We start from the raw sequence: 23,176 nt of genomic DNA, 5'->3' as shown, positions 1-23,176 counted from the left end.
GTACTGCTGTGTCTAGCTTTTTCGGGCCACTTCTATATAACTTTATGTAAATATTCTAGTCAGGTTGTATAAGACTTCTAAGGCATCTTAAGAATTTTAAATATACTTAATAAGAAGAGCTGAAGGATATAAAGGAACTACTTCATAGTGACATTGTAATTTTTGTCTGACTGCCCTTTCTGAAATTACCCCCCTTTATCTTTGATTTCTCTTTCACAATGTTAACCACTCCCTGACATTAAAGTATATATTTTGTTTGTTTGTTTTGGGGGTCTGCATGCCTAGGTAGCATGTATCACAAGAGTAGGCTTTTTGTCTTCACTGCTTTGATCATAGTTCCTGCTGCAGTGCCTGGCACAGGAAGGGAGCTGAGCACTTGGTAATCATATGTAAGTGCACATCTACCAGAGGCTTTGCTAAGTGCATTGTCACATTCTCTGCTTTATCCACTCCAACGAACTGTTTTTAACACTCTAATTAGTTAGTTATGAGACTGATAGCCAGAACTAGTCAGACTAGAACTTTGTAGCACAAAAGTCGGCTATTTACTTGAAAGCTGGACCAAGAAAACTGCCAAGGATCTGCATTCAGGAGCTTGAGTCACTCTCCGTAGTAACATGCTGTGCATGGCCAGGTCATTCTCTCAAAAGTGACTGATACACAGTGTAACTGACCTGTCATACCTTTGTCCTCTTTGTTTAGAAGAATGTTTGTTATGGGACACTTTAGTATTACTTACTTACATAGTAGACCATATTTTTGTTTGAAAATTATTTACTCTTCCTTCAGCAATTGAAATTCCATTTTATTTTGTTTCTCATAATTTACCACTCCCTATAGACTGCTGGATTTTACTATCTTGTTTTGGTTCCAGTTGAACCCACTTGGTAGAATCTTCTCTAAAGGCCACTAGAAATGCTTTTTTCTGTATAATGTTTTTCGTGGGTTTTTTGCCCATTATATTACCTCACCCTTTATTTTTTGCCCTTCCCTTGAGTTTTCTTGCTTTGTGATCTTTTTGTTATTTATGTGCCCTATAAATTTTAAACTGTTTTAGGGGAATAGCCACATTTCCTTGATGATTCCTCCTTTTCCCCAGCAGTGTTTTCTCTATAAGAGCCTTCAATAAATGATTATTGGATTATATTTGGAGATGAGGTTTTGTTTGTTTTGTTCTTTCGAGATGAGGTATCTCTGTGCAGCACAGTCTGACCTTGAACTGGCTCCGTAGTTGACATTAACCTTGGAATCCTGATCTTCCTCCCTATCTCTTCAAAGCCTCCGGAGTGTTAGAATTATAGATATCTTGGGTTGGCTTAGTTTTCAGAGGTTTGTTGTTTTATTGGCTTTTTGAAGCTGTTCTCTCTGTAGGCTGGGAATAGATTGACCTTGTAACAGGACCCACTTCCTTCATCCCAAGTGCTGAGGTTACAATTTTACACCAGCACACCCATGTTTTGAAGGTTTAATGCAAGAAATCTGACTTCTTTGGAGCAAGTGACATCATGAAATGATCTTTCTGCATTTACGAGGTTTATATGTAACTCCATTCCCTTAGAACACATATCCAGTTAGTGCCAGTAAGTAAATATGGCAGCTTAAAATCCTGACTTTTCAACTGGTGAAGGCTTGGTTTAAAGAAGTATCTAATTTAATAGTTTTGCTTTTACCAGAAGAATTTAAGACTGGATTTGTTCGTAAGGCAGGGATAGGCTGAGATAGTATGAACAATAGCTATGTGTTTGTGGTGCTTTCAAGGAAGATTTTTTTCTCTGTGTCTCTTTCTGCTGTTGATTACTTTTATTTATATTTTGTTTAAGGCCAGTTAAGATAATAGGAGTGTGATATATTCATTAATCCCCTCCTATGTGTCAGTGCTGTGCTAAGGACACTGATGAGCTATGTAGACACGGCATTTCTACTTGAGTAGCTCATCCTCTACTAGAGAATAAAACCACTAGTTAAACAATCAGAAATATCTTAATACTTTTATTATATTAATGCTTGGTAAGGAGAGTATATAGAAGGAAGCGTATAAAATGTAACTTTTAAGAAATCTTAACCATAGATAGTTTCTCTGTTTTGAAAATTTTCCCAGGAATCCATCATTTCTCCAGTGTTCACAAAATTACCTTCCAACAGCAAACATTAATTTATTGGTGGAAAAGGAAAAAGAAAAGTGTTTGTGTGTATGTATGTACACATGTTATTAGGTGAGAAGAAAATAAGACACATTATCAACACTGAGCTTTAGTGGGTTAAGGCTAATAGGGTAGTATTAGTACCTTAGGTTTATATACTTTGCAGGAAATGAAGGCTGGAAAAAGGACAAGAAAACTCATGAAAAGTACATTCCCGTGAGATGTGTAGATTATATCAAGAAAGGAATACTTGATTTCATACTGGCAATTATATTGTATGCTGCAGATTAAAAAGAAAAACAAGTTAAATACTAAAAGTCACTTTTAAACATTTCTTTATGGAAGATTTATTGTAGAAAACATTTGCCAAATTATAATATCTTCTTTGGATCCTCCTTTCAAGCTACTGGTGTTTATCTTGATGGTTAATTTTGTTTTGCTTACTTATTACAATTTTTATGGATTATGATTTATAGACAAGGAAAAATTTTGAGCTGTTGTTGACCTCATCCTAAGAATTACAAGTATAATTATAAGTAGGTGTATTACCTTGTGTGTGTGTTTTGGGTAAGCTATTGGTTATTTTGTATTTTAGTGATTTTTGGGTGTGTGTGGCTTACTAATAGGTAATGAATCACCTAGACAGGCAGCCAGGGCTTTATTTTTCTTTCTCTCTCCAAATAATGGACTCATTCATCTTTATTTTAACATCTTTGAAACTAGAGTTTTCTTTCAATAGAAAAGTTGTATTGTAGCCTTTGTTGGATGAAAAAAATAATTTGAACATATAACATATTGCATTAGTTGGTTTAGAATGAAGAAAGCACTTGCAAAGCAATAACTTGTTGGGTTTGTGCTCTCACCCACAGACACTAGACCAGCTCCCACTTACCAATCCTGAGCATTTTGGCACTCCAGTCATAGGAAAGAAAACAAATAGAGGAAGAAGATCTAATCATATGTAAGTCAATTTTCATAACTGTTAGTGAACCTGAAATCATTTCTCTTTCCAGTATTGTTTTAATAGATCTTTAAATTGTAAATTGAAAAGTGTTAATGAGATCTCTTGCTGATGTCACAGATTCAGACTCCTCAGCATGGGACTGAGCTCCATGCCTGCCAGCCTTAACAGCTGTTTTCCTCCAAGTCTTCCTTCATGTATCTTGATGCTGCTTTTGGAGCAGAACTAGTCAGTTGTCCCCATTGGTTTTCTGAAATCATACCTCCTTGTGCCTCCCTCCCTGCCATTTTCTTGCTCATTCTGTAGCTCTTACCTTTATGTGAACTATTTTGTTGTTCCCTGCTTTTTCCTTTGAAACCAGACATTATTTTTTTATGAGTCTCCTAAATTCTTTGCATTGATCAAATGTCATAGATAAAATTTCATCTCCTACTGTTATTATAGTGTTGGTTTTCTTTCTTAGTATCTATGAGGCAAATACCTGAAAGGGTTAAAAACAACTTCTTTGAAGCAGTTTAAAAGAAGTTGGAATGGATTAGACAGCAGAGTATATTTTTTAATTTATTCTTTCAAGTGTTCTTTTAAAAAATTAATGATTTGAATTAAAAAAATTAATATCAGAAATAAAAATATATAATCATGAAAGAAAATATTGTTAAACAGCTAAAAATATTTAATTAGATTATTAAAAACCTTAAGTGAATGCTTTCAGTACATACAATCAGATATTAACTCTGATTTAATATTTGAGAACCCTCAAGATGTAAGGTGGGTAAGTTCACTCATACTATTTAATGGGCTAATTCATCTTTATTATATTAATAAGTATTCATCTTTATTTTTATCTGAAATAATAGTTTCCTTATTAAAAATAATAGTTTCTTTATTAAAATCAGGGTCCTAGAAAATGGATTGGCAGTTAAGAATGGTTGCTTCTCTTGCAAGGACCACATTGGGTGACTACTGTAACTCCAGCTCCAGGGGATCTGATGGCTTCTTTTGGCTTGCATGGGTATCAGCTGTTACTACTGTATACATACATACATACATACATACATACATACATACATACATGAGTGAGTAAATATGTAAATAAAATTTAAGATTAAGGAGACGTTCTGAGACAGGAGAACTGGGGCTTAACCCACAGGCTTTTCTTGTTTAACTGGTAAGTTCTATTTTCCTTAGCTAGAGTACTTAAGTTACTTGCAAATTAGTTTTAATATCAAATAAACTTTCATTTGAGGAAGGAAATTAAAAGATTAATTTCTGCACTGAAAGAGATATTCACTGCTATCCATTTTCCTATCTTTAATTTGAGTTACTCATTTACTACTCTGAATCTTCAATAAAATGTTTTCTTTATTTGTCAGATATCTTTGTCTTGTTATTTTGATGGTAGCTTGATTATTTTTAGTATACTTCCATTGTAACTTTTAAAAATTCTTCTGTGTATGACCTTTTTAAATTAAGTGTGTTTCAGCCACAGAGCAACATAAATGAAATAAATGGTGGGCTCAATGTGGTGGTACATGCCTTTAATGCCAGAAGCATGCAGATCTGTGAATTCCAGACCAGCCAGGGATATATAGTAAGACTGTCTCAGAAAATATATGATAGTATTAATAAGAGATCCTTCATTGTAACTCTGATCTGAATATTTTAATCTTTGACAGGACTATTACATTGCCACAAAGTATTCACTTAAGCAGGTGAATTGTTGTGGAATGTTTTGATAGCTTTGAAAATTAACGAATTGATATTATATCATTGGTCATTAGTTTTCCTATAGTTCTGTGAGTATATTTAAGTTTTAATAACTCTGATTGGTGCTAACAGAGTAGTGGTGAGTGTGAAATGTCAGATAATCTCATTAGTGGTGTTTCCAGTTACCTAGTTTAGTGTGAACATGGAGCTTGATGGCCTGGTTTTCATCACTTTGCCACTAGCTCTATGACTTTGGCAACTTACTTTTCTCATGCCTTCTCATATATTTATCTGTAAAAGTAGGATCATAGTATTAACTCTCTTAGAGATTTGAAAACTGAATTTATACTATAAATTATGCATGTTTATATACACATATATAATGCTTATATAACAAGTGCAGGTTGAGTTATCCCCAACCCCAAGCGCAGAGGTATTTTGTATTTGGGTGTTGAGGCTTGATGGTTTTGTATAGACTTTACTGGTGGAGCATTCCTTCTGCAAAGTATAGAATGCACATACTAAATAATCATCATGTATTTACATGAAAACATGTCAGCATGCATAGATGTTCGTTTAAACATCCTGCTTAAATACTCCCTAGCAGCAGTACTGCACTCAACTGCTTTATTTTCAATTGCAGTTTAAAAATCACATTCCTAGGGCTGCAAAGTGGTTGAGAGCACTGACTGCTCTTCCAGAGGACCCAGGTTCAAGTCCCATCACTACAAGGGAGCTCACAACTGTCTGTAGGATCACAACTCCAGGATTGACAATTTGGCACAGACATATACACAAGCAAAACACCCAAATAAATATATAAATACATTAAAATAAGTTTAATATTACGTAGATGTTATCTATTAAAATGACTAAAGTTATGCTTTATTACAAAGTCTCTAATGCTAAAGAAAAAACAGTTCTACATTGAACACGATAATGAAGTGTATGTGAGTGCTGCTTCTTAATGATTAGCAATACTCAATTTCTGTTAAGAATCTCAGCATGCCATGAGATGTGGGCATTCCATGAGCGATTGCCTTGGAATCAATCAACATGTGGAATCAACACATGCGCTGTCTGATGGCTAGAGAGCTAGTTTTGGAAAGGAAGCCTACTTCTGTGTGTGAACTGGTTTGCTAGCTGTTGCTCACCTCACTACTGTTACTGGTTGGTCTCATTACTGAGGGACAGTGTTCCTGTTTGGCACTTTGAGATTTGTTTTATGAGCATCATAAACAATTATCACAGCTTGAAATACCCGTCTCTTTATCTACATTTCCTCAGAGTTCATTATTCTTTACTCATCCTCTACAACAGTCTTGGGCCGAGACCTTGAGGGTATTCTTGTGACTGTCATTTGCTTCTGAAATTACCTATTCAAAACTTAACCCTATTGAAAAAAAGTCCTCATTATGATTTTAACAATGGCTATTTTAAATGTATTTTTAATCAGGCATGGTGGTGTGTGCCTGTAATCCTAGCTCTTGAGACACTGAAGCAGGCAGATGGCAAATTTGCAGCCAACCTAGGATATATAACAAGAACATGTCACCATCAAATTCTGTAGGTTTCCCAGGACTTCATTGTTCCAATATCTTTGTTTCTCTTTCAACAGCTATAAATCCACATACTAGCTAATCTGCCTTTCTTTATTCTACTTAGTCTATAGCTTGCCTTTAGTTAATCCTAGTTAAGTCCAATAATTTTTTAACGACCAACTACATTGTTAATTATTTAAAATAAGTTATTGATCTTAATGTGTAACTTTAAGAGTTCTTCCCTTACTAGTTTCTTATTCTGGATAGAAGTTGTGTTGTTCTGCCCAAATAATACAATGTTTAGAATTATGGACCTGTTCCTATGAGCTTTTGTCCCCTAGCTTTGTTACTGTTTTTCTTTTTAGTAACTTGTTAAAGGTCTTTGATGCTGGAGTAGAAGGCAAGCTTCTGCTGTTACTTCCCCAGCAGAAGAGAAATAAAGCCTAACAAACTTTGCTTTACTAACAAAGATTACTTATGTTCCTAAGCTGTATCCTTTGGTAATGCTAATGATTTTTATTCTGGAAAAGGAATGTCTGTGACTTTAATTTGCATATTATAAGCCATGCTTTAAAAAATTTATTGATTATGACTTGTTCACAAAATAGTGCGACAATTGCTACTTTACTACTGTTTGATTTCAAAAGATATTTTATGTACCTTTTTTGAAATAAAGTTAGATTCCTTTTTTTTTTTTTTAAATAAATGTGGAGGTAGAGATTGAATCCAGGACTCTTAGACATGCTAAGGAAGGTCATTTATCTCTGATTTGCACTCTTGTTAACAGTTTAATTTTGGTAAAAATCAGGAAATATACGATTGCTTATGTCCATATATCCAGTGGTTCAGTCTTTAAGAGCCTATGCATTATGAATTACCTATTAAAATTAATCTCTTAAAATATACAGCACATGAAGTATGAAATTGCTCATACTTGTCTGAAATAATAGTGGATTGTTGAAACTAGGGTTGCATTTGAGCTATTGTTAGAAATCTTTTTTCAGTATTCTGAATTGTCATGAAATTCAATATAAAGTATCCTTTTGTCTTATCTCTTTTCCTTTATAGAATTATAGTCAGCTTTTTTCTAATGTCAAAGAAGCATAGTACCTGATTTCAGATACTTCTTTCTCTGTTAGTTGACCAGTTCCTATTTTTGTGGCCTAGTGCAAAATCTTGTGTTCCTGAATGTATTTTACAACACAAAAGAACCATGTGTGCATTTTGTGTACTGAACTGGATTCATTTTCTTTTAAGGATCACAATGATTACAATGATTGTTTCTTAACTGGATTGTCTCTTTGCCCCTCACTATTAACTTCCATTTTTTTTAAATCTGCCTTTTTTTTTTTTTTCCGGAGCTGGGGACCGAACCCAGGGCCTTGCGCTTCCTAGGCAAGCGCTCTACCACTGAGCTAAATCCCCAACCCCTGCCTTCTTTTTTAAATGCCAGAAGAGGGCATTGGTTCCTGTGGAACTGTAGTCCGGAGGGGCTTGTGAGTAAGATAAGCTGGTCCTCTGGAATAGACAGTGTTCTTAACCCCTGCCTTCTCCCTTTTCAAGTTTTCTCACTATTGGGAATACTAGAAGACTATTTCCTGAATGCCTTGGATCTGAGCTTCATATCTCCTCTCTTGCAGTGCAATGCTGAGATGTATAGTATGGGCCTTTAGCCTTTTTTTTTTCTTGAGGATTTGGAGATGGGCTATTTTGTTCTGCTCTTCCCCCTTAATCTTTGTTTTATTTTGTGGAACTTGTCCTGGTATGTAAACCATGCACTAAACTTCAGTGCTCCTTGCCTTGACCCCTGACTGTTAGAATTACAGGTGTGCACTGCTGTGCCTATGCCTTTGTTCTCTTTTGTTTTTCAAAACAGTAAGCACAAATGATTTGGGGAGTGATAGGTATAATGTCTTTTGTTTGAAGATAAGCTTGTTTGGAAATTTTAGAGAATGATTTGAAATCTAAAGAGTTACTTTTAGTGGATGTGGGAACGTTCTAAAACATCCTGTTAACTATTGGTATATTTATCTTCCTGAAGGTAAATGAGAATGTTCTATATATATATTTTTTTTTCTCTTTCTAGACCAGAGGAGGAATCTTCTTCCTCATCCAGTGATGACGATGAGGATGATAGGAAACAGACTGACGAACTGCTAGGCAAAGTTGTTTGTGTAGATTATATTAGTTTGGATAAAAAGAAAGCGCTGTGGTTCCCTGCACTGGTGAGTATTTTGAGTGAAAGATTTTAATCCTTTGTTTAAAAAAAAATATTTATTGGGTGTGGAGCTGGAGAGATGGCTCAGAAATTAGGAGCACTGGCTTTTCTTCTAGAGGTTCTGAGTTCAGTTCCCACCACCCATATTGTGGCTTACAACCATCTAGTGGGATTTGATACTCTCTTCTGGGATGGCAACTTTATATACATAAAACACATAAATTAGTTTTTATTTTATTTGTATGAATATTTGCTTTTCTATGTGTGTGCCTCGGGTCCAGAAGGGGCTATTGCATCTCTTGGCATTGGAGTTGCAGACACTCACAGTTGCTGTCCAGGTGGCTACTGGAAACTGAACCTGGGTTCTGTGCAAGAGCGACAAGTGCTTTTACCAGTAGGGCATCTTACTGCTGAGCTTCCACTCCCCTCTCCCTCTCCCTCTCTAAGATAAGGTCCATGTGCTGGAGTTTGGCCTCAGCTGCTGTTTGTATAATTATGTTGGCTTTGAGTTCTTGAATCTCCCGCCTTCACCTTCCAGGTTAACAGGTATACAATCACCGTGCCTGGCTATAAACAGTGTAGGTTTTAATGAGATAAGTTTGTACAGGAAACATTGTTTTTTCTAACTAATGGTGTTTATAGGTCACAATAGGAGAGCGAATCTAGCTTTTATTAAGCCAGCAAAGATTACTTTCTAAATCGTTTAAATACAAAAATATCTTGGTGATGTCTAAGAGAAGCAGTTTGATAATGAAAAACTGGGTTTTGGGGGTAGAAAAATCATGATGTAAACTTACAGAACTCCTAAGTCCACTATGAAGTCTAAAATGCAAAAGGAGGGCAGACTTTTGAATTGGCACTCATCATTCTATTACTGGGCCAGGCTTTGCGCAGCTGGTAAAGGTTTCACTTAACACTAACCCTGAGTTCAAGTCCTGAAGCTCCCATAGTAGAAGGAAAGAGTTGACTCTTGCATTTGTTCTCTAATCTATATCCATGTGCAGTCCTCCTCTGTCCCAAGCAAATAAATGTTAACAAAAAGATATTTTTTTTAGAAGAGGAATGCTAAAAAGTAAAGGGAAGTTTTTTTGATAAAAACTTAACACTGCTTTGTGTAAATAAAATATACGTCTATCAAAACTTTGTCATGTGTGCACACAATCTTGTGCATTGTGACTCTGATTAGCTGAACTAAGGATCTTCTCATTCCCATCCTGTATTGTGATTTCCAAGTCATGCTGCCATACCTCTCTTTTGTATAATTGCCATGGATCCTAAATGTCCTAATGCTAGCATGACAAACACTTTACTTATTGACTGACCCATCTCCTAGCCCAGGAATTTTTTAAGACTTTTTGTAAATTTAAAATTAACTTTTGAAAATTATTTGTGTATTTGTTTCTGTGTGAGTATATACTATGCATATGAAAATACCTGTGAAATTAGAAGACATAGGATTCAAGTACTTGTGAACCATCTGACATGTGTATTAGGAACGAAACTTGGGTCTGCTGCATGAAATGTTTTTAACTGTCTTACTAGGGTGGTTGTTGTTGTTGTTGTTTTTGAGATATGATTTTTCTATGCACTTAGCTTGATTTTGAACTAAAGAACTTCCTACCTTAGCCTCCCATGTCCTGAGATCATTAGGCATTAGGTATAACCACAGTGCCCAGGAATCTATCCACTGAGCCATCTCACTGGCCCAGTAATTTATTATTTATTTAAAAATTTAAATTGCACTCACTTATTTGGGGGGTTTGCCATGGCCACATACATGTGTGGAGTGTGCATGTGGAGGTCAGAAGACAGCTTGTTGCAATTAATAGTTCTCTCTTAACACACTGTGGGTTCTAGGATTGAATTTGTGTAATTCTCTGGTCTGGAACTCACAGAGACCTGCCTGCCTGCCTCTGCTTCTTAGTGCTAGGATTAAAGGAATATGTTTTAATGCTTAGCTGTAAGGCAAATCTTTAAAAACATGATTTTGTGTTAGATCATCTTATAAGCTTTTAGTTTTTATTTAAGGCTTAACATATGGTCTTCAAGATTCTAGGGACTCTGGGTCTTTGTCCTCAGTTCAGCCACAAAGTGCTGTTCTACACCTTCAAAAACATTTAAATAGCAGGCGTGTAAACAGTTTTAAGTCTACTTTCATTTATGATAGTTCCATACTTTCTTTTAAAGGTGGTTTGTCCTGACTGTAGTGATGAGATCGCCGTGAAAAAAGACAATATTCTTGTGCGATCTTTCAAAGATGGCAAATTGTAAGTATTGTTCATGTAATTTTTAAAATCATAAGCCATGTTTTCCAAATTAGGGTGTTAAACTATGATCCTATGAATTTAAGTTTTGAAGAGGAATGTTTCAAAGAGAATGGTTTTCACACTCTCTGGAAGTCTTACAGTATCATCCTTTACTCATTAGACTGCTATCATAGACTTAATACTTTCTTAGTCATGATATGATAACTGGTGGTTTATTGTGGCAGATTCAATGTTTAAGGGATTTAAGGAGATAGTAATATATTGTTTGTCTCTGGGGTAATTTATTTACTTCTGAGGTGGTGTATATAATTCTGTACATGAAGAGGTCAGAATACATCGTGTTGGGAGTTGGTTCTCCTTTACCATGTGGGTTTTGGGTACTGAATTCAGGCTCTCAGGCTTGAAAGCAGGACTTGCCTGGCCATGTCAGTAGTCCTAAGGCTTATTTTTGATTATTTAATACTCTTTGTTTCTAAATAAGATCTACTGTAGTGTTTTTCAACCTGTGGGGGTGAGAGCCCATTGGTAGTCTAACAACCATTCCACAGGGGTCACCTAAGACCTTTGGAAAATATAGATATTTACATTATAATTCATAACAGTAGCAAAGTTACAGTTACAAAATAGCAACAAAAATAATTTCATGGTTGGGGTCACCATGAGGAACTGTGTTAAAGGGTCATAGCATTAAGAAGGTTGAAAAGTGCTGCTCTCTTGGCTAGTGTATGACTTATAAAGTGATCTTAGGATTTAAGTGGGTTTTTAATCAATGTATTCTACATGGCAAGAAAGCAATCTTTCTCAGAGAAGATGGTTTCTTCCCTCTGTTCCTTCCTTCCTCCTTCTTTCTCTCTTTCCTTCTTTCCTTCCTGTTCTTTTGAGACAGGGTTTCTCTGTGTAGCCCCAACTGTCTTGGTGCTCCTTCTGTAGAGCTGGCTGTCCTGAACTCAGCTGCCTGCTTCTGCCTCTTGAATGTTTGGATTAAAGGTGTGCTCCAGCACTGTCTGACATGGAGAAGCTTTTTTTGTTTTGTTTTGTTTTGTTTTTTGGTTTTTGGGTTTTCTTTTTAGAAGAGGTCGATATTTTTAGTTTTACTTTTAAGAAATAAATAGATATAGAGACTCAGTATTTCCTTTTCTTGATTCTGGAATTTGAATCAAGGTATGAACAAAACAAATCTTAAGGCAGGATGCTTCTATAGACAGTTTAGCTAGCCCCTGTGTTCAGTTGTCTTTATTGCTCATGTTAATGGTCTCATTTTTGTGATATTTGTCTGTGTCAGTGACTACTATCTTAATCTCTTATTTTTCATCTTTGTGATTGAATATTATAGTACTTCAGTTCCAAGGAAAGATGTCCATGAAATTACTAGTGACACTGCACCAAAGCCTGATGCCGTATTAAAACAAGGTAAGGGAATAATCTTGGGAAGATTATAAGAAACGTTTAACAAATTGATAAATTCAAGCTTTCTTTTACTTTATTAATATATTTTTATTAGATTTATATGTTGAAAAAGCTTGCATGTCTTGTTATAAACCTTTTTCAATAGAATTTCTAAGTAGAGTAATAATCTGGATCAGTGATTTAAAGAAAGCCAAATAGCTATTTCAATAATGTAGATTCTACCTAGGAAATTCACTGTTGGTTTCGAGGGATGACAAAAATAAAATTAAGGTAATTTTGATTTGTTAACTCTGCTAATGTCTATTCCTAATTAAAGGCTCTAATAGTTATATTTGACTGGGAAGTAATACTGTGATTGCATTTGTTAGCTTGTTTTTAGCATTTTAAATTATTGTTTCTTACTTTTCCTTACCTATCAAAGGTAGATAGGTTGCCTACAAATTTATGATTTATAGTTAATACCAATGTAGTATAAGAAGAGAATAACTCTTTTAGCTTATTTTAGATTAAATTCATTATTTACAAAATTTCAAGTTTGGCTTAAGTTAGATTTGTAGAGAATATTTCTGGCTAATTTTAGGTTTGTGCTTGATATGGTGCTGTTTAGTAATTATTGAGTAAAATATTGACTCATAGGATGGTGGTGCACATCTTTAATCCCAGCACTTGGGAGGCAGAGGCAAATGGATTTCTGAGTTCTAGGCCAGCCTGGTCTATTTAGCCAGTTCCAAGACAATCAAGGCTACACAGAGAGATCTTGTCTCAAAAACAGAAAAAGAGAATGACAAGTAATAATGAAAAACATTGACTCATCTGTTAAAATTGTTTGTAGGATATAAAGTTAATTTCTGTTTAAAAAAGAAAATAGCCTTTTTCCTCTTGCATTTGTTCTGTTTGTTTGTTTGTTTTTTGAGACAGAATTTCTCTTAGCCCTGGATGTTCTGGAACTGGCTTTGTAGTTCAGGTTGGCCTCAAATTCACAGAGATCTGACTAGGATTAACGTTATGTGCCCAGTTCTTTTTCTTTTATGATTTATTTATTTACTTTATATATGCGAGTGTTTTGTCTGTGTGTACGTTTGAAAACCAGGAAAGGGTATCAGATCTCATGGGGTTACAATTATAGATTATGTGGAATTACAGTTTGAAACCATTTTGTGGGTGCCTGGAATTTAACTCAGGACCTCTGGAAGAGCAGCCAGTGTTCTAAATCTGTTGCGGCATCCCTCCAGCCTGTATTTGTTTGAATCTAAGAACCCTTCCAGTGGTAACAGTGGACTTTAATAGCTGTAAAGTGGATCTCCCACATATAAGATCAGAAGGATTAAGTGGGTGGCTTCGTGTAATCGTTCTTAGTGCAGAACAGGAGCCTTGGTACTTGGTTGCACAGCCTTTCTTTCTTGTCATATTTAATATTTTTAGATAACTCAGTTGTCCTAATCTGTTCTGCTTGTTGACATTATGGTATGTTTCTAGCCTTTGATCAGGCACTTGAGTTTCACAAAAGTAGAACTATTCCTGCTAACTGGAAGACTGAACTGAAAGAAGACAGCTCCAGTAGTGAAGCCGAGGAAGAGGAGGAGGAGGAAGATGATGAAAAAGAGAAAGAAGATAATAGCAGCGAAGAAGAGGTAAATAAAAACTGTTGATGCCTTTGAAAATGCTAAGTAATGTCTTACTATTAGGGATCTTTTCATCATAATCTTCTGTCTAATCAAGTCTGCTTTCTATCTGAAAATGGGAATGTGAGCTTGGGGAATTAAGAGTCGTTTCATACACTCTCCCGAGGTGAGGTGATTCAGGGGTTCGTTTGCTTAAGATGGCTAAAATACCACCTAGTGCTTCACATGCTTTGAACCGTAGTGTGTGTATGATAGTTGCTATCTCATAGCAGCAGTATATCTTCATAATTGCCAAAAGACTAGAAATGTGCCCAGAGTAATGACCAACCAGTATTAGTGAAATCTTAGATTCACAGAATGGAAAACACTTGAACTTCCTATATATGGATTTCTGTATGCATTCATCTGGGTCATCGAGTTAAAGTTTTAGATTTTGTTGTGACTTCAGGTGACAGATAATTGGAACATAGTTAATGACTAAGTAGTGTACAGGTAATGATACCTACTCTCTGACCATGAGGTGAACTGTGTTTTCTATTTGGAAAATCACGGTAATTTCTTGTGAATATGTAATGTTCTCAGTTTTTGGATTATATTATTTAATTGTAGCAAATAGTTATGTTTTATAACGCAGTGACAAATGATAGCATAGAAACTTGTCTGTTTCAATCTGGCCTAGGTCTGCTCTTTATTTTAAATATTAAAGTCAAAACTAAGGTTGAGGTATTCTCTGGGTGCTTGCCTTGCAAGCTGGAGGCCCTGGCTTCTGTCTCCAGTATTATGTGACCAATCCCTTGTGTAGAATCTCTGAATGGCTTTCTTTTTAGTATAGAAGTCCACCTCCAAGTGTATAGTCTTCTTTGATGGTCCAGCCTCTGCTGCCCCTTCCTCGTGTTTGTCTCTGTGCCTTCCCTGGGAACTCTGAGCTGTAGCTGTTACCTTATCTCCCTCACTGTAGCACTCTGCTTCTCCTCCCTCTGTTCTACACCCTGGTGTGTGCTCGCGTGCGTACGTGCGTGCATGCGTGCATGCGGACTGTTGGGCACATGTCTGGTCAGTTTCCAAAACTCTTGAGGGAAACTCCTGAACCATAACCTCCTCCTCACTCCTCCCACCCCTCTGGAATACAGCATATATCTCTCCCTGTCTCTATGTCTCTCCTCACCACTCTTATTTAGGTTTATTGCCTGTTATTTTTCTTACTAATTTATTGGTAAGCTCCTCAAAGAGAAGGATTCTATATTATTAGTTTATTTCTATTCTTAGTATTTATTATAGTGCATAACCATGGCAGGTGGTCATAAATATCAGTTATTGAACATTTTGTTGCTTAGATTTGTGTTTTACAAGTACTTTTTAAAAAGCAAATCTGGGTGGAGGTAGGGTGGGGGTGGAAGGAAATCTGAGATCCATTTAAACAGTTTAAGTTAAATAAAAACTTAGATGTTTGGAATAGAAACAAAACTAATGTGGTTCAAGTCAGATATTTTACCATAGTGACATTTAGGATGATGTCAACTTTTTTTGTAGTTCACTGCCTTGCCAAAACCTGGCATATATGGGCTGTTTAAATTGAGAAATGCAGTTTATCACAAGCAAGTTAACAGTTGTCATTTATTTTGTGTCTAAGTACCAATCTAATAGCTTATTAATATGTCTGTTTTGTTCTTTTTTACTGTTCTTTGCTCCACAAAACAATTCCCCTCACTAGAACAATGACATTGGATATGTGACTTTGTTTAGCATATTAGCTGGATCTCCTATGACTTTTAGAACTTTTCTTTCAGTTAGAGTAACTGCACAGCTTGCTTGTATGTGCTGAGTCATTTTCTCTGCAGTTACTCCTCACGTTTCTGTCACAGCAGGCTCCTTAGGTTTTTTTCTTCTATTTGATGCAGCACCTAGCACAGTGCCTACACTTAAGGTGCTTTTTGTTTGTTGAATGGATGAAAGTCAATGAATCGTGAGTTCCTCCATCTTACCTACTACCCTGCTCCTTGCAGGTTGCTTCAGGACCAGCTCCCTACTGCCACAGCCCTTGGCCACAGCAGCAAGAAGCTAGTCCCTCCCTTGTAATTGATAATTCGGGGAATTATTTTATTACTTGAAGATTTCCCTAAGTCTGAATCTTCAGGTATTGTAGATCAAGTTTGTTCCCCACTTCACTGATTATGTAAGCTTGAAGTACTATACAGTGGGGCTGCCTATAACGAAGGATACTTAGAGCAAATGGGACCTGTGTTTTCTGAGTTCCTTGAGGAGCAATAATGGAATCAGCTTTGATGTTAAACTCTAGCCCAATTTTAATATACGTGAGAATAGGTGTTCTTGAGCCTGTGACCCTGATTTAAAGACTAAATCTCTGGTAACAGCACAGAGATCAACAGTTTTATTAGTGCCTTTTCTTATACAAAAATTGACAGTTGGAATTCTGTTGAGATATCTTTTAAGAAGTATTTATCTAGTGCAAAATGTCTAGACTAAGGTGGTTTTGAACAGCTTAGTAGTAAAAAAATATTTTGTAAACTGCCTTTGGAATATTTAAGTGAATAATAGTTTTTGCTGTTGGCAAGAAATGTTGCTTGCATTAATAAAATTCTGAATTGAGGAAAACAATATCTTTTCTCCTGTGATTAAAATTAGGAAGAAATAGAACCATTTCCAGAGGAAAGGGAGAACTTTCTTCAGCAGCTGTATAAATTCATGGAGGATAGAGGTAAGTGTGTCACTCTTACTGTCTAAATTCACGGAAGGTAGAGGTGAGCATGCTTACTCTTAACTGTGTGTGAGATACAGAACAAATATTGGACTTGTTTGGTATTGAGTAAATCTTACCATCCAACCTCATAGAAATCCAGAAATCATAGCAAGAAGAGACGTCAAGGCTAGATGCTAGTTCTTGTTTTTAATCCCAACATAGGGAGGTTAGTGCAGAGACTGTGAGCTTGAGGCTGGCCCAGGTTACATGGTAAGATCCCGCCTCAAAAAGTTCCTTCTCATACAAAATAAAAAGTAACCTAAAAACGGAAAAAATAAATAAATAATTAAATAAATGGCAGGCTCCAGCTGAGTGGGACAGCTTTCTGAATTTGCTTAATGCTGCAAAAGAAATGTAATGAATAGGGCTGGTGATGTGGCCTAGTTGGTAACAGTGGTTGCCTGGCATACATGAAGCCAAATTCTATTTCTACCATATAATCCATAGAGTGTGGTGTGGGAAATGCTTGTAATCCTAACACTCTCCAGTGGAGTGAGATTAGAAGTTCAACACTATCCTCAGCTGCATAGCAGGTTTGAAGCTAGCCTTGTATATATGAAACCTTCCGTAAACTACACTCTTCTCAGAAGAAGACAAGGAGTAAAACTGGGCCTGGTGGTATGAGCCTATAATTTCAGCTATTCAGGAGGCTGGGACAATGTTGTTTTGTCCCAAAAAGTAAAAAAAAAAAAAAAAAAAAAAAAAAGTTGAGCTGCAGTTTACTTGGTAAATTACTTGCCATGTCAGCATAAGTACATGAGTTCAGTCCTTGTTACCCATATTTTAAAAAGCCGGGCATGGTGGCATGTACATAGAACACTAGTGTCGGGAAGACAGGGATAGGAAAATCTTGAGTCTTGCTGGCCAACTAATTTAGCCAAATACACGAACTCCAGGCTCAGTGAGAGACCCTAAGGGAAAAAAGAAGCTTCTGACCTCCACGCACATGTGCTTATACAGTAACACAAACACATATAAAAAGTAAAGGGGGGGGGGGACTGGCAAGATGGCACAGTGAATAATGTACTGACTGCTTGCTTATCCAGAGGACTTGCACCCACATATCAGGTAGCAGCTGTCTGTAGCTCTACCCCTAGGGGACTTGAAGCCATCTATTAGCTTCTGTGGTCATCAGATATACATGTGGTGTAAAGACATATACATACATATTCATATAAAAGAAAAATCTCTAAAAAAAAAACCCCTAGTGGGCCAAGTTAATAGTTCAGTGGTAGAATACTTGCCTAGTATATCCAAGACATGTTCAATTCCAGGTTTTACACACATAGGTATGCATGCAGCAGCAGGACAGAGGATGTAGTCTAACTTTTTGAAATTTACTGTACTAACCAAGACCTTCAGGAACTTGTTCTGTACTGATGAATAGTAGTGGTGGTTGTGGTATGAGTATTTTTTTTTATTCTTTAATGTTAAATATTTTTTATCTGTGTATTTTGTTTGCGTGGAGACTTAGCCTAAGAAGTGTGGTCTTCCTTACAGTTTTGTGTGAGTTATAAAAAAAGTACAGAAAATGATTAAAACCTAATTAGAGAAGAATCCATTCATTCATTCATCCACTTGGTTTTGGGAATGGATGTTGCAGCTTGTCTCTCTTCTCTTTCTCTACTACTTTGTAACATCTTGAAGTTTTACTTAGTGTCTCCTTGTAATTTCCTCTGTTAGAATGAAACAGAAGTATGGCTTTACTGCAGAATCATTTGGTGTGTTAGTGAGTTAATAACTGATTAATAGGTGCCCATTGTATATCTCAGTACTTTAGCTTTTCTCAGTTTTATCTCCCTAGTGTTTGAAAGGTTTGCAGTTTGTCCTGCTTTACTTGGTTTATCCTTGTTTTAGTTAGGGTTTTACTGCTGTGAACAGATACCTTGACTAAGGCAACTTTTATAAGCCCAACATTTAATTGGGGCTTACTTACAGGTTCAGAGGTTCAGTCCATAATTGTCAAGGTGGGAGCAGGGTAGCATCCAGGCAAACATGGTGCTGGAGGAGCTGAGAGTTTTCCTTTTTGTTCTGGAGGTAGTTAGGAAGAGGGTCTTGAGTTCCATGCCCACAGTGACATATTTCCTCCAACAAGGCAACACCTCCAGATTGTGCCATTCCCTGGGCCAAGCATATACAAACCATCACAGTCCTCTATATCAATATCAACAGAGGAAAGATGCTAGAAAAAACCTAAAAATCTGGTGTACAAAATTTTTAAAATAATGTTGTCATGGGTTTAGATAAGGAAGTGCTTGTATTCTGTTTGGGTCCTGTGGAGTGTAGGTGGTAATAATTGGTATTATGTGAATCCTTTGAGATTTTAGATTAATATATGTAACGCAGGGTGCTAATGTATTATGTGTTTTAATAGGTACACCTATTAACAAACGGCCTGTGCTTGGGTATCGAAATCTGAATCTTTTTAAGTTATTCAGACTTGTGCACAAACTTGGAGGATTTGATAACGTAAGTATTATAATCAAAAGTGAAATGTGCTTTTTATACCATATGTTTCCTTAGGGATCATTCATAGACTTGGTTTTGGGAATGGATGTTGCAGCTTGTCTCTCTTCTCTTTCTCTACCACTTTGTAACATCTTGAAGGCTTTACTTAGTGTCTTCTTGTAATTTCCTCTGTCAGAATGAAACATAAGTTTTAGCTTTACACTTTATTTGCTGTGTTAATGAGTAAACATTAAAGCATCATGAAATAACGGATTAATAGCTGCCCAGTATATATCTGTCATGTCTCAAGTTATTGTCTATTAACGAGAATGTAAAAAGAAAGATGTAATATGCAGTTTACAGAGAGTACATGTCTGATTTCCTTTTTAGTGTCAGACTTCAATGAGGTCTTAGTCAAGGCACAGCCTTAGAGATGGAATCACTCGGTTTTTTTTCCCCCTTTCTTTTAAAAATGGGATCTTAGTGTGTAGCCCTTACTGGCCTAGAACTCTCCATGTTGCTCAGACTTGCCTGGAACTCACAGAGCTCCACTTGATTATGCTACTCCCTCCCTCCCTTCCTCCCTCCCTCCCTCCCTGTTTCCCTCCCTCCCTCTAAAACTTTTGTGTTTAAGCTGATCTGAGATGGTGTTTTAGTTACCCTGTATGGGTCATTTAACTCAGAGTGTGCTCTAGATTAAAATACTTTACAAAGTTCACTGAGTAATTTGTCTTACTAGCTTGTGAATTTGATAGGAAAATGTCAGTTTTTCTTTTTGTTAGAAGTGTTGATTTAAAAATAATACTTTTATATTTACTATAACTGAATTTATTTCAAAGTTCAATAGCTCAATATTTACATACTTAGAGTGGTCTGGCATTTGTTTGAGTACTCAAACTTTTTATTTGTAAACCACAATTAAAATTTATCATTTATTTTTCATGCATTTGAGCCTGGACCCAGTAAATGTAGCTCACCATATTTGTTATGTGTGCTAAAATGTATTACTGCCATCCCACTTCGAATTTAAAAATTTTTATTTCCCTTTGTCCATTAGATTGAAAGTGGAGCTGTTTGGAAGCAAGTCTACCAAGACCTTGGCATCCCTGTCTTAAATTCAGCTGCAGGATATAACGTTAAATGTGCTTACAAAAAGTGAGTCGGTGTACTTGACGTGACTGTCTTCATATCTTACCTAAAAACAACATGCAATATATCATTTAACTTAAGCTAACTTAGAAGAAACTGAAAATTTTTACTATTTAGTCTATAGAAATAATTCTAGATATTAAAGAATCTGTAAAGAAAATGTTAGATTCCATCATCATGTGAAAAGTACTGCATAGAAATTAAAAGCTCATGTCCCAGAGCCAAAGGTATCCTATTAGCTGTGGGTATTCTTTGACCCTATCTGGCTTTCCTTAAGTTTATTTTCCCTAGTTTATTTACAAAGGGGTCACTATGGCTTGCCCATTAGGAATGTTCTGCTTTTGAATGAAGTTTACTAAAGTGCCTTATACTTTGCATATTATAAATACTCAAAATAGATTTTTACCATTTATAATCTTTATAGCTTCTCCTTTGTATCTACTGTTGTTACTTTTATTTAGATTGTAACTTTTCACTCTTACTTCAGGTATTATTTTTGAAGTTCCTTGGGCGCTTCATGTGTTTTGACCACATTCACCCCTAACTCTTTCTTCTCCACCCACCCAACTTTGTTTTTCTTTCTCCCTTTCCTTTCCCTTTCTTTCTCTCTCTTTACTTCCCTCCTTTATCTGTCATTTTTTTTCTACAAGACCAATTTGTGTGGCCTAAATATTTTTAAATGTATGTTCTTCTACTTGGAGAGTGGTTAACTTACCAGGGATTATACTTAGAGAGAAAATTCTGTCTGTCTGTCTGTCTGTCTGCCTGCCTGCCCGCCTCCCTCCCTGCCTGCCTGCCTCCCCGACCCCCCAGCAGCTAACAATTACCAATAGTTCCATAACTTGGGTGGGATCGAGTACTCAATTTGGTCTGGTTTTGTCTTACGTAGGTTTTGTACATTGTATTACAACTACTTTGAGTTCATGTATGTAGCTCCCCTGCTGTGTATAGAAGACAGTTTCTTTGTAGCCATCCACTACAATAGGCTGTTGTACTCCTTACATTCCTTCTTCCACAGTGGTTTCTGAGTCTTGGAAGGGGAGTAGCTATATATTCATATACACATACACATGTATTTTTTCTGTATAGGACTGAGCATTCTGCAGTCTCTTATTTTCTGTACCTTAGCTACTAACTATTTGTGGACCATTGTCTACTGCAAGTAGAAGTTTCTTAGGTGATCTGTGAGTGTAATGGTAAATTATTAGTTTAATATTTGTCCATTAAGCCAAAGATTAATAGGTTCTCCTTTAGGGCTTGTGACCTAATGACACAGGTTCTTAGCCTTGTAGTGGTACCCAGGTATGGGTTTTGCTCTGTGGAGTGGGACTCACAGGAAGCAGTTGATTACTCCCACAGTGTTTGTGCCACTGTTGCCCTAGAGGGCACGTTTTCCAGGCCACAGTCATCATTGTAGCTGGAAACGTTAAAATAGTTGGGTGTGATTAAGGATTACTTTTCTCCTCCCGTAGTTTACTTAGCACCTTTCAGACTATAAAAGACAGCATTTTGGGATGAGATATCCACGTTTCTAGTAGCATGAATCCTATAACTCAAGCATGTGGTGTCTTCAGTAGTAGTATCTTGTTCTCCAGTTCTGAAGGGTAACCAAGAGCAGTTAGGTAATAGCTTAAACTTAAAATGTTTCAGGGGTCTATTGACTATCAGGCCTATAGCCTTCAAAGGCAGTAAGTAACTCATCCCCACTGGGCTTTTCATTTGTTATCTTCTGGTGTCTAGTAGGGGCATTGTTGATCGATTACTGCGTAATGTGTTTTTAAAAGGTCTTTGTTATTTATTCCCTTTTCTAACACACCTTCCATTCCTTCACCCCGGTTTAACTCTTCCTGTTCCATTATTCCCTTTTTAACTTTTTATACAAGTGTATTCAATCCCTTCCCTTAAAGGTCCCTTCTTTTGGTTTCTTAGTAACCTCAGACCTTTGTGGGTATTTCAGATGAAGTACACATATTCCGAAGATTGAACATTAACATTTACAGACAACTGAAAACCTGATGTTTTTCTTTCTCGGTCTGGTTTACCTCACTTTAGAGTGATTGTTTCCACCTCCATTCATTTACCTGTGACTTTAAATAGTCAATTGATTTTATTTGATACAATGTTTAAAATGGGGGGTGGGGCGTTTCTGGGCATGGTGGCCCATGTCTGTAACCCCAGAATTTGGGAGACTTGAGATAAGAGAGCCAATAATTTTAGGGTTACACATTTAGTAATTTTTCTCTCAATAAAAGATGGAGAACTATTAGAATGTGTTAAGATGATCATATAACCTAAGACATGAATGCATATTAACTAACAACTTTGTAAAGTGGCCACTGTAATGCATCTGTGTGACCTCCAGGAGGCTTTAGCATCTTCTCCGGCTTCAGGCCACCCCCCCTCCCCCCGCACCCCCAATGAAACAAAAAGAAAACAAGCTAAAGTAACCCCACACACTATTCAGTAATGTATTTGAGTGTTTCTTGCTAAATGTATCGTTTTTGCATGTTTCCAGGTACTTATATGGCTTTGAAGAGTACTGCAGGTCGGCAAATATTGATTTTCAGATGGCATTGCCAGAGAAAGTTCTTAACAAGCCATGTAAAGATTGTGAAAATAAAGAAATAAAAGTTAAAGAAGAAAGTGATGCAGAGATCAAAGAAGTAAATGTGGAAGACAGTAAGAACATGATACCAAAAGAGGAGACGCCTGCTGAGGATGAGAGTGAAAGAAAAGAAAATATCAAACCCTCTCTGGTAACCATATACCGTTAATTGTCATCTGTCATCTAGATAGATTTTCTAATCATTTGTGAAGTTCTTCCAATCAATTTATTAGCTTTCTATGCATTATTATTCTTTTTTTTTTTTTCTTCTTTTTGGAGCTGGGGACCTAACCCAGGGCCTTGCGCTTGCTAGGCAAGCACTCTACCACTGAGCTAAATCCCCAACCCTGCA

General features: G+C 36.4%; 1 protein-coding gene across 12 annotated transcripts in view; it reads left to right on the top strand.

Moving 5' to 3' along the window:
- Arid4b (AT-rich interaction domain 4B) overlaps nucleotides 1-23,176 on the top strand; it is a 124,638-nt gene that overhangs the window by 56,966 nt on the left and 44,496 nt on the right. For 10 of the 12 annotated variants that reach the window (XR_015641006.1, XR_015641005.1, XR_015641003.1 and 7 more), the window contains 9 exon segments: nucleotides 3,011-3,102; nucleotides 8,437-8,575; nucleotides 10,756-10,835; nucleotides 12,169-12,245; nucleotides 13,719-13,873; nucleotides 16,508-16,580; nucleotides 18,997-19,091; nucleotides 20,128-20,225; nucleotides 22,735-22,975. Coding sequence is in view for 8 of the 12 variants with exons in the window: in NM_053421.3 (NP_445873.2) it covers nucleotides 3,011-3,102; nucleotides 8,437-8,575; nucleotides 10,756-10,835; nucleotides 12,169-12,245; nucleotides 13,719-13,873; nucleotides 16,508-16,580; nucleotides 18,997-19,091; nucleotides 20,128-20,225; nucleotides 22,735-22,975 (1,050 nt within the window). In the remaining 4 variants the exon portion in view is untranslated. 12 annotated transcript variants of the gene reach the window in all.

The sequence above is a fragment of the Rattus norvegicus genome, chromosome 17 (genome assembly GCF_021556685.1).
Source record: "Rattus norvegicus strain SHRSP/BbbUtx chromosome 17, alternate assembly SHRSP_T2T, whole genome shotgun sequence".
Taxonomy (NCBI): domain Eukaryota; kingdom Metazoa; phylum Chordata; class Mammalia; order Rodentia; family Muridae; genus Rattus; species Rattus norvegicus.
The sequence above is the reverse complement of the archived record's forward strand: the minus strand, read 5'-3'. Positions and strand labels throughout refer to the sequence as shown.